Source organism: Apis dorsata, unplaced genomic scaffold, assembly GCF_000469605.1.
Source record: "Apis dorsata unplaced genomic scaffold, Apis dorsata 1.3 scaffold_98, whole genome shotgun sequence".
Classification (NCBI taxonomy): Eukaryota; Metazoa; Arthropoda; class Insecta; order Hymenoptera; family Apidae; genus Apis; species Apis dorsata.
Genome location: NW_006263396.1, coordinates 498,412 through 510,835, shown reverse-complemented (window position 1 = coordinate 510,835; position 12,424 = coordinate 498,412). Strand labels below are relative to the sequence as shown.

The following is a 12,424-nucleotide window of genomic DNA, read 5'->3' as shown; positions in this document are numbered from 1 at the left end:
CTTCTTCTATCAACTATACTTCTCGCGCATAAAAGTTGTTTCTTTCGAATTTCGTGGCATTTATTCGAGATTTTTTCGAAAATCTATTTATTGTTCGTAGCCAAAAAAAAAAAAATAATTTTCTTCTTCTATCAACAAGTATGCTTCTCGAGCATAAAAGTTGTTTCTTTCGAATTTCGTGGCATTTATTCGAGATTTATTCGAAAATCTATTTATTGTTCGTAGCCAAAAAAAACTATCAACAACTATACTTCTCGAGCATAAAAGTTGTTTCTTTCGAATTTCGTGGCATTTATTCGAGATTTTTTCGAAAATCTATTTATTGTTCGTAGCCAAAAAAAAAAAAAAAAATAATTTTCTTCTTCTATCAACAACTATGCTTCTCGAGCATAAAAGTTGTTTCTTTCGAGAATTTCGAAATTCGTGGCATTCGAGATTGGTTTTTCCAGAAACGGATTAATCAATGAATATACACATAAATATATATATATATATATAGATTTAATTGTACATTTGATAACGTAATAAAATTCGATCGTTAAAAACGTTAGAAAGTTCTAATCATCAAGCGCATATTTCCTTCTCCTTTTTTTTCTTTTTTTTTTTTTTTTTTTTTTTTTATAGTAATTCATTTGAACTTTACGCGGAAAGATTGCAATTAATGGAAATTACGAAGCGGCGATGACACGCGCATACATAACGATTGCATACATTTTCTAGAAAGACTACTACTCTCTACGAATAGGCGTCTGAAGGAGCAAGAAGCTCCTTTCTTGTAATCGCGACACTACTGCCTCTACCCATCCACGAATTTACTTTTTCCTAGCCTACCAGTTTCTCTGAAGAATCGCGGCAAATTGCGCAAATTTATCCAATTAATTATCCGATTAATTTCCTTCATCAAAAATCCTAATCAATTCTCTCAAATGAAACTGTGAACGAAAATTGCAACAAATTTTTTTTTAAAAAATTTTAACCATTCTCCAACTTTCCATCGATCTATCCACTATGCTACTTCACAACGAACGCCTTTTTTCCCAAAAAACTTTTGCTTTTTGGAAAAAGCATTTTATCCACATGATATTTACCCTGGCGGTGAAGTAATTGATGATCATGCTGACAACCTTGTCCTCCTCGTTCTCCTCCATAGGTTTCACGCACATCTTCCCTTTGCTAACGCGAAGCGTGTCGCGTGAGAAACAACGGCAGATGTTCCGAACGAAAATCCAGCGTGGAAGAAGAACAACGCTATCTTCGAGGATTCGAAAAGATCGAATATTTCCAACCGCTCAATCTCATCTCGTCCGATTCAATTCGTTTCTTTCAAACCTCTTCCTTTCTTTCTCCCTTCCTAAATCACTTCCAACGAACACAGTTGGAGCTACGATGTTAATACGCGTTAACAGAGCGCGGCTGGCTACTGGCAACGAGAGGTAGAATCGCGAACGAGCGCTCGTTCCACGACAGATTGATGCGTGTAAACATGCTATTATAAACGAGTTATATCGCGCGACTGACTCATCCGATAATGCCGCTCAGGTATATAATACCTGTGGAGCAACGAAGCGATCGATATTTTTTCACTCTTTCGAAGACATCCAGTCGAAGAAGGATCCTATGGTTCGAGCAAGCGATTTTCCACCATCTTTTCTAAATAATATACCCGACGATTGACATCTTCGAAAACCTTTATTTCACTTCACTTTGCACAAAATTTTATTGATCATTTCCATAGTAGAATTCTACTATCGTGTTTTCACTTTCTTTTCCGCTTCGTATCCATCGTTTCGTGTTTTATCAAATTTTCAGTGATCAAATTGGAAAAGGTATACAAAACGATTTCTCGTAGTCGATGAAATGATTTTGTTGTAAGCGATAAGACCAATGTCAGGATGCAGGGCAATTCGGTGATGGCGTCACAGAGAAACAATTGCCTCCCCTCTTCTTGAAGTTTCTCCCGCTTTTTTCTTTCGATCGATCGTTGATCGATTGTTGACAACGCGGCGCGATTGAACGATCTTCGTAATTTTCGAGCAACTATTTTTTCCTTCTTTTTTTGATATTTGTATCGGTTCGAGTCGAGGAGGGGATTCCAATTTCAAGGAAAGTGGAGAGAGTTAAGGCGAGGAAGGAACAGATAACGAAACGTTCCAACGGATTTTCTTGAATAGGTTTTCAGTTAATCGACGAGGCGATTCATCAAACCCTGTCAACCAATCGTCTCCCTAAGATCTGAACTCTTTCATGCAAACTTTATCGTATAATTTCCACGTTTAACCTCATTAATCATCTTCTCAACGACTATTATATTCAAATCAATATTCAACCATTAATTCACCATAATCTGTAGAACACTGTAGTCCATTGTCTATTTCCGCAGGAATTTTAAAAATTTAAAAATTCGCGTCTCACTTTCCCTCAATCGTGGCGTTCGTTCCAGACACGACTGCTGCTCCTAGGGATTTCTATTCGCACGCGGAAGCACGAGCCAAGGATTCCACCAGGCGGCCATGGGGTCTCTCGAGTATCTCTTTTCCCTGCCCCGAAAAAACGGGATCGAGGCATTGAAAAGGCCAGGTATACACTCTCCTCCTCCAGCTGCCCCCTCCACGAAGGGATTTAAATCGACAGGCTATTTAAACGATCCTCGGATTTACACTCGAACAAATCACATGTTTCGATCGTTTTCGAAACGGAGAAAGTTGTTGGAAACTCGATGGTTGTTCAGAAGAGAATTTTAAATATTCGAATGATAATCGAGAAATTATCGCTCTTTTGTATTCCTCGATCAATCAATAATCCCCAACGACAAGTGTATTTTTATAATTTCTGCAACTGGTTTCCGGCGAAAACTGGTATAGCTGGTTCAAAGTCCAATCCTATGGATTGTTTAAAAAAGAAAAAAAAAGGAAAAAGACACCGGTAATCCTTGAATTTCGTCGAAGAAAAACCCTTTACTACGTGTACTCTTTAAATCGGATTATTATTTATTCTCACCGTGATTAATTCGTTGTTAAAATATATCGTTCAATTGCAACGCGTTTCTGTTGCGGAAGAGAGCATGGAACGTTCAAAACGGGCGAATCGGCGCTCACTGACGACAATCGGCGTCGAGGAGACGAGCATCCCGCGTGCAGGCGCGGTGAAAACGCGGAGCGGCGATATTTTCAGCACCGGTTGCTCGTCGTCGCTTTTCGTCGATCAGCGGCGGCAACGGCGGCCGTCGACCCTCGGCTGCCTCTCGGCCTTTGATGTTCCTTTATTTGGCCACGAGTCACTTATTTACCGGCCTCTGTCGATAAATTATTGGCCGCGATTATTCCCGCCTTAACTCGGCCTCCAACGCCAGCCAACTATTTTCCTTTCCCCGAAATTTTCCTTCCTCGTCGAATCTCCCGAAGATCGTTTCGATCCATGCGCGAAAAATTATCTTCGAGCACGATTTGATGTTTATCTGCAATTTTACTACCGGGATATATTTAAAGCGAATGGGGGAGAATCAACTTTCGATCGTTTTCATCACGATTCACTCGAGTCCTTTCAGCCTTTCGAGAACGAGTCATTAGCCGCCACTTTAATATCCATTTACGATCTCTTTTTATGAATTCGACATTCCGTTTCTTCCCCCTCCCTCTGCCCCTTCCTTCTTTTTATCAATCATCATCGCGTTCTATATTTGTCGAGCGATGAAATAAAAAACGTATAAAAAAAAAAGTCGTAAAAATTATCGTTAAAATTGTTATTAAATTGTTAAACGGACAGACAGGGGAACGTTAATAAAATAGAATGCTTGGCCGTGGAAGAAGCGTTATCCGCGAGGGGAAGACACTCGAGACGAGAGCAGCACAAGATGTTTCGCGGCAAAATCTCGACGTCGACTGGCGCAGATGTTGCTCATCCAGGTAACCGAAGTCAAGGGATCCTTGGGGCGCAGCACCTTTGTGCTGTGTTGCACCACGACCAAAAACCCTGCCCCTACATTCAGGTGAGGCAAAACGGGTCACCCCTTGGCCTCACCAGCCCCTCGTCTACTCCCGTGGAGACCCCGGTAAGAAGGACAAAAACGTCTTAGAGGGGTTCTCAAACCGAGATCCACGGACTCGGACGCAGAAGCCAGCTGTGAGATGCACTGTGACGAATGTGGATCGCAGATGCGGAAATATATACGTACGGCGAGAATTGTTTCGAGAATTTCAATTCTTGAATCCAATTTTTCTCTTCTTTTTTTTTTTTATTTCACACTTTTATTCGAGAAATTATCGAAGGAAAACAACGTTTGCTACACTTTTTTCCTTGTATTTCAATTATCGCTTATAAACGATAAACGTTTTATGTAACGAACGAAATATAAAAATCTTCGACTCGATCCAACAATCTTTTCGCAAGCTCACCGTCACAAAGGTAAATTGTAAACAAACAAGATAAATAAACGAGGATAAAATCCACTTCCTATTACCCGACACGTCACGCTCGTGGTCGTTAAATTACCACCTTTTTAGTCCTCAAGGGCGTCCTCACTCGGAGAAAAACAAGAGAAGCCTTCATTGAAAGCATCGTTCACGAGGGACAAAGGCAATTTCTTGCCGGAACGAGAAGATTTTTTGCCGAGTAGCACGCTCCGTGAAAATAGCGAAAACGGTTACGCTTCCTTTTTCTTTTTTTTTTTTTTTTTTTGCAATCCTCCTCATCGACCAGGAATCGAGAGATTTTGTAAACAAAATTTCGCGATACAGAAAAGGATATATTATTTATCCGGATCGATCCGTGGAGTCGTTGCACCGCTCGGCAAAACCAGTTCGTTCTTCTCTTTGTTGTCTAACGCACAAAGGGTGTCGGGGTCTCGTGACGAGAGCAAAGAGTGTACCTTCCACTGTCAATCGTAACGGAGTCTTTGAATTTTTTTACGATTCTTTTTTTGAATGTATCAATATTTATCTCGTGATTATTATTAAAAATTTGATGATTACTTGTAAAGAAACAGCGAAGAGAAGTGAAAAGAAGTGTTTGTAAAGATTTTATTTGACAGTCGTTAAAGAAAATATCCCTTCGAGACTTTTTTAAACTAAGATTTTAGGGGAATTAAACTTGGAATATGGAATTAACATAAATTGGTAAAAAAAATCATCGAGATATCTTTTCGTAAATATTTGCCAAAAATTTAACACACTCTCAAAGATCGTTCATAATAGATTATAAATGAAATTGTTAAAATATAAAAACATCATTCTCATGAAAAATTTCTGATAATTTCATATTCGATGTTGCAGAGGAAAAACTATATTTCGTCTTTTTCGTCCACTCAATAATTTCTCAATCGTCGTTTCGATCGTCGGACAGCATTATCGTCCAAGTGTTACACGATCGTAAAACCGGCGCAGAGAGCACGTTTCCTTTTTCTTCCCGATTTTATTAACCGCCCCGTCACTGCCTCGTGATTAAAAATCTTTTTTAGTTTTCTACCTGTTAATAACTCGTAAATATCGAGTAATTAAATCGAAGATATACACCATCGAGTCTCTTCTCCGCTTTCCTCTCTCCCTTCCCAAAGATCGTATCTTTATTGTTCACTCGTATCGTTTCGAATTTGCATCGGAACATCCAAAGTTCGATATTTTTTTATTACTTTCCCTTCCTTTCCCCGACAAATTACTTTGAAACGAAACGGAAATGGATATCGTGGAAACGGACGCGATTAATAATTTTTATCCTGTTCGAAATATCGTTTTAAGAGCGAGGAAAATTTTCGTTTTTGATCGGTGGATCAATTTATTTGAGGAGATCGTGAGCGATAATTTAACTTTAAACTTGCGTTTGAAACGAGTTTATGGAAAATGGAATACACGAAGAAATTTTTAAGAAAAATTATCTCACGAGGGTGGTTAAGTGATGAATAATGAAAATCGTTCTCGAAGAAAATCGCGATATTTTTTTAATAATATAAATAATTTATCTATAATTTTAAATTAAAATCTTTAATTATTTATTGTTTAAATATAAATTAAAAATTACCAAAATACTAAATAAATACTAACCAAATATTTTTTAATATATATTATTCATATGAAATATTAAGAAATAAAAATTATTAGTATAAATTTTTTTTTTTTAAAAACAATATCGTTTAATTATCATTTGAACGAGGAGAATAATTATTTTACATTTTACATTTCTCTGATGATCTATTCACGAATTAATCGAATTATTTTCTCAATTAATTTAATTCTCGAGTTACTCGATCGATTTGGAAAAAATGATCTCGTTTGGAAGAAATATATTTTTATATTTTTAAGAAATAACGTATCACACGAAATTACATCGATTATAATTATTTTGTCAATTAATTTAATTCTCGAATTATTCGATCGATTTAATCTCGTTTGGAAAAAATTAAATTAAAAATATATCTTTTCGGGGAAATATTTCTTACGATCGTAAGAAGCAGAGGAATTAATTTAGATTCGATCGAACTCAAATATTAGAAGTGTGACGCAAAGGCAACGGTGAATTATGTTAGGAAGTACATAACGTCGTGATTCACAATAGACAACGGGAACTAGACTCGTGCGAGTCGGTTTTATCGATCGACGTGATACGAACCGCAAAATCGTACATACCTTCTACTAAACACAATATCCTCGCACGTTAGTTATAGAATTAACGGATATTTACATTTTACATTTCTCCGACGTGCCATCTACCAACGAATCGACCCAATTATTTATTTTGTTAATTAATTTAATTCGAATTAATCGTGATCGATTTAATCTCGTTTGGAAAAAATTAAATCAGAAATATATTTTTAAGAAATAATGTATCACGATTGTGCAAAATAATATTCTTCGTTTATATCAATTAATTTAATTAAATTTAATTAAACGATTAAAATTAATACGTAGATTTGTAACGTTTTGAAAATATGTAATTGAAAAAAAGCAATTATAATTTATTATTCAAGAGATCAATCAAAATTTTGATAAGACCTTCTTAGCTCGAAATTCTTCTTTAGAATTTTCGTCTTTGGCGGTAAATGTAACTTCTTGACACGCATACCAGTTTGGATTAAAAGTTTCGCTCGATTCGTCAATGTTTCTACTCGAAAACTTTCGTTAATTTTCCTCTGCTTTCATTTAATTTATATTAGAAAATAAATAATTCAATAAAAAGACTTTAAGTTTTTCATCTTAGAGTAAATAATCCAATCCTTTTCAGTTCATCTACTTAAAATCAACTTTTCTCTTAGCTTAATTTAATCTACATCGTAAAATAAATTACTCCTTCGAAATTTTTAAATATAATCTAAATTCAAGTTTCTGTAACTATTCTTCAACACAAAGATTTTAAAATCTTAAATTTTTCATCTCAGAGTTAATTATTCCAACTTTTAAAGCAACGTTCAGTTCTACTTGAAATCATCAATATTTCTTTTAAGTTTCTTTTAATTTACATCATAAAGTAAGTTTTTAAATACAATTTAAATTCAACGTCTACTCTCAACAACTACTCTTCGTTCTATTTCCTCAACAGGTCAAAGACTTTAGGACTTAAATTTCTCATCTCACAGTTATAACATTCCAACCTTATCCTTCTAAAACAACGCTTTAGTTCTACTTGAAATCGTCAACATTTGACGAATTACTTCTTCGAAATTTTTAAATTCCATTCCTCCTTAAACACAAAAGACTTTACAATCAACGTACGCTCGATTCGAACTCTAAACTTCCCATGCAATATTATTTTCCCTTCCGTCGCGCGGTTCATCGTCTCGTGTACAGTTTAAACGCGACACATCCATCCACGTCCACCACTCCAGCCCATCTTAGAGAAGCGATCTAGGCGCGCGCCTAGATTTGAGAACACCTGCGACGCCAACGGATCGATATTCTCCATAGCGAGTAAGTAAGTACGTGGGTATCCGCGTTTGCATCGACGAGGGAGCGTGTCGGTTTACGCAACGAAATTGAAGCGAAGGGCAAAGGTGACGGCGCAGAAAGAGTGGCCGGGCCGCCCCCCTCCACCTCCCACCTCCTTCTCCCATTTCTTCTCCTCCTCCTTCTTCTCCAGTCTACGGAGAGAAACGAAATTGCGGCGACGTGTGCCACGATTAAATGTTACCGTGTCGGTGGAAGGCCTTCTTCCATTCGAAGAAGATCGTATCGAACGGCTTGGGGAGTGTTCTTATATACTTCGATCGATGCAATTTCGAGAAGAGGCGAAGATGATCCGAGACGTTTTCTCGAATGAAACTTCGCCTCGCAATATTATCTATACGAAGAGAGACAGCTCGAAGATAGGGATAAGATGAATTCTGGAAAGGATAAGTCGGTAGAAGAGCGACTGTCTTTTCAACATTTTAAGTCGAGAATTTTTATGAAATTTTACGAGGTAGGGAGAGAGGCATAATGAACGTTGAAGGGGAATTGTTTGGAAGTGTAAATAAAAGTGCTTGGGTTTAGGGTGTTTGAGACGCACGAGAAGATTCAGGGGATCGAAGATACGTGATTGGAAAATTCAACTCTCCTTTTTTCGTGCCTCGAAAACGAAATTTTTCTCGACGAGGGGGGGGAAGAGAGGCGACGAGCAACTCTACCGAAGCTCGCCATTTTTACCACGAGTGTCGAATGTTAGTCGAAGATAATTTTTTATAATTTATTCATCCTTTGAGATTTCAAAGATTTTTTTTAAATCCGTAAGGAAAAATTATTCAAGAATTTATATATATAATATTTTTTGACGAGAAATTTTTTTTCACGATTTTTTCTTTTTACGAACAAGAATCCCCCCTCGGAACCTAAAACTCCTCGAGCAGTGGAAAATGCCTCCTCCTCGAAGCCTGACTCAGATCTAATCTGTAAGTCTAATGCACTTTGGCGCAACGCTGACAGATTCGCTCAAAGTATTTCTCTCGATAAAGATCTGTGCGACGAGATAGAATGCCGAGGATCTTCTTCATCGAACGAGGCGAGGCTCGAGAATTAAATGCAGCATCCACTCCATGTAATGTAATTATATCCCGAAATATTTCGTCGATTAACGCCATTTCCATCCATCGGGTAAGAATTCCTCGCGGATGAATGAAATTGTTCGAGACTCGCATAGTTATTCCATTACTCTTCACTCGAGACGTATGTTTTTTTAATTTCGTGTGTTTTTAATTTCCTCCTTGCATAGTTGTACAATCATGTATTGATAGAAAAAAAAAGTAAAATGAAATTACGTGTCTTACCGTATATTCACAAAAAAAAATTTCTTTTATATTCGATACCATAATCGATAAATGTTCGAAACACGAACGAATAAATTTTCCCTTCGAATAAGAATTTGTCGACAAGTATATATGAATGATATATGTAACATATAACGATTGAAAAGAGGGGGGGAAAAGTTTCGAAGGAAAAAGAAAAAAAAAATATCATTGTTCACCGACCCTTCGATGGAAAGCAAAAAATATGGGGGGAAAGCTACCTCCACTACTTTGTTATCAGAGAATCGAAAATCACAATGAATGGAAATTACAGGGGCGTAAAAGGGTGGAAACGACGGTCTACTTACGACGATTCTGTTGGGGGTGACGTCCAAGGGTCGTGCTCCGAGGACAGGGGTGGCGGGCGCGCTACCCCTTCGACAGGCCTTCTCGTAGGACGTGTCTGGAACAGAGAGAAGAACATTTGCGATTTAGCGAATGGGGTAATTTTGCCATTTCCGGCCCTGGCTGACGACCAAAACGGTCGCCACTCTTAATTATCGTATCTCGTATTTCGTATTCGAGGCGGATGGAGGAAACTGGATGGGAAAATCTTATTGGCCGAATAATCGCATCTTGCGAACTCGATTCTGCCTCACCGTTAATCGTAAACCCTCGTATTTAAGCATTCGAACAATTAAGGCATTAAAAGAAGGTAATTTCATCCCATTTCCTTTTCCTTTATATATATAATTTATCCCCTTCATTTGAAGAGAAAATTTGAAGAAGAAATTGACAAATCGTGCGCTTTATTTTCTTTTTACACTGCAATCTCGTAATATTAACATTTTATAGGCTTATTTCAGTTAGTCGCGTTTAATGAATCGATTTAATGTACCATCGAATATTATCGATTTGAAGGGAACAGGTTTAATCCTGCGAATAAAAGATTAATCAATTACCACGGAAATTTATTTGCCATATTTTTATAGAAATTCAGAGAGAAATGTTTGATATTTCCACTTAAGATTTTTCATCAAATTATTCACGGTAAATTTTTACTTTATATCCTTTACTCACGCTTCCACCGTTGCGTGTTCCTTTTAAATGTAATAAAAAATTTTTAGAGATTAGAAACGCGATCAAAAATTCTCCTCTCGAGAATTCCATCTCCAATACGGCGAATACCATCGCCTGAACTGATTTAAAATCAAGAAAGGAGACAGTTGTTTCCCAGAAACAATCCCATGATTCTGCGCGACGCATTTAACGCACCACCTGCGAGCGATCCCCAGGTATCCGGAAGCGGGCGGACGTGCCTCGAAACGCAGACGAGAACGCGAAGATTGGGTGGCCGCGGTTAAACGAGGAGAGGGAGGGGACTTCCGTTTCGGTTGTTCGCATGCTTGGAACTCGGTCACGGCATAGTTGGAGCAATGCTCCGTAATTTCGAGAACCGGCAACGGGCCATTCAGCCCCCCCTCTCTCTCCCCCCTCTCTTCACAATGGCAGCGTTCCATCGAAAACGCGACGAAGGGGGGAGAGGGGAGTCGACTAGGAATTCGTTGGAAATATCGATCGAGCGATATATACCTGTCGTCATAAAATTTTTTTCCTTCGCAATAAAGATAAGAATATGATCGTCAGCGACTCGAAAGGCAATTTTGAAGGACACGATGGTGTATAACGCGTGGAGAAAAGAAAAATTTGTTGTTCGAAATTTTTACAAGAGTACATCGACGAGCTCTTTGAGCTAATAAATAATTTGATCACACGTCGATGACATCAGAATAGTTTTAATAGTATTGTGCATTTACATGTGATGGATTAGTTGGTTGGATAAGTTGCTTCAAATAATTTATCGTTCAAAACAATAATAATAATAATTGGAAATAATCGTAACGAGAGGTTATATGAGAAGCGGATCGACTATAATAGTTATGAATAAATGTCATTCGAAGATTTTAATAAGTAATTATTTAAAGTATTACTTTATTCGAAGTTTTTGACTAGCTCTTTCCGACTTTCGATTTTATTTATTCTCAAATTATCGTCTGATGGTAACAACATACATTATTCTCCTCGACATATGGCAAAAATTGTACATATATATATACATATATATCAGCTTTAGATGTCAAAGAGGATTAAATCATGGAGTAAAAAAGAAATGAATTCTCGTTTCGATCGTATTTATCATACAATCGAAACGAAACTTATTAAAACCAATACACATAATCGTAACCCCCGTTAAGAAATACGCGAAGTGATTAAAGTTCAAACGAAAATTGGGACCCCTGCAAGCTGATCGTTAAACCACGAGAAGCGTAAACGAATCTCGTCTCATGGGGGATGTACGAGAAAGGGCCCGTAACTCGAGACTCCTGTTATCCTCCCAGGAGGAAACGTTTAAAAGAAAAACCTATACCTCGCTATAAACAGAGAGAAGGATTATTCCTTGTGGCTCCCCTCCTCTGCATAACGCAAGGGGGCGTTAATTGCAGGGTTGTTTTCGTTTCTTGCTCGCCCTTCGGCTTTTCGATTTCCGTTGGTGGACGAGAGCCACTATCGTTCTTCGAGCTCGCGTCGAGAGTCGACGAGGAGGAGATTAAATGTGAAGGAGGCCGGCGAGGTTCGTACAATTGAGTATCGAGAAGAGAAAGAGAGAGAGAGAGAGAGAGGGAAAGAATGACTTTTAAATTAAATCGAGCGAAATGAAAAACTCGAGCGTGTTCGAAACTCGTTTAACGCATTGACACGTTATTGTTCGCTCCTCGTGGTTTTCGGCTGGTTGGACGCTTGTGTTTAACGAAGCGCGTGTTCACAGAGTTTGGGGAGTAGATCGATTCGGGGTCCCCCCCTCCTCTCCCGAATAAAGAGATTATTTCGAGCGTTTAAAACGAGGACGAGGAAACAAAGTAAAAGTGTGTCCATTATTTTCATACGCAATGGATGGATGTACAGAGAGAGAGCGTTACAAGATATTAATAATAACTGGCCAAGCCAAGAGGAAAGAATTATAAACAGGTTGAAAGAAGGTACGAAGTAAGACGTCCAATCGGGGGGCGAGGCATCGAGTGACGATACTGGTTTGGCCGGACAAAAGGTTATCGATACGAGAGGAAATCGGATCCGGTCGCCTTCGTCCGCTGTCAAAATACACGTAACGTAATATTGACAAGCTGTGCCTCACTTCAAAATACTCTGCGTGTAAACATATATATATATATAATATTAATTAAA

General features: G+C 38.0%; 1 protein-coding gene across 1 annotated transcript in view; it reads right to left on the bottom strand.

Moving 5' to 3' along the window:
- The window catches only part of LOC102679484 (ras GTPase-activating protein nGAP-like), an 85,559-nt gene that overhangs the window by 17,668 nt on the left and 55,467 nt on the right, over positions 1–12,424 (bottom strand). The window contains exon 2 of the mRNA XM_031508717.1: positions 9,553–9,644. Coding sequence (XP_031364577.1) covers positions 9,553–9,644 — 92 coding nt within the window. The remainder of the gene's footprint in view (positions 1–9,552; positions 9,645–12,424) is intronic.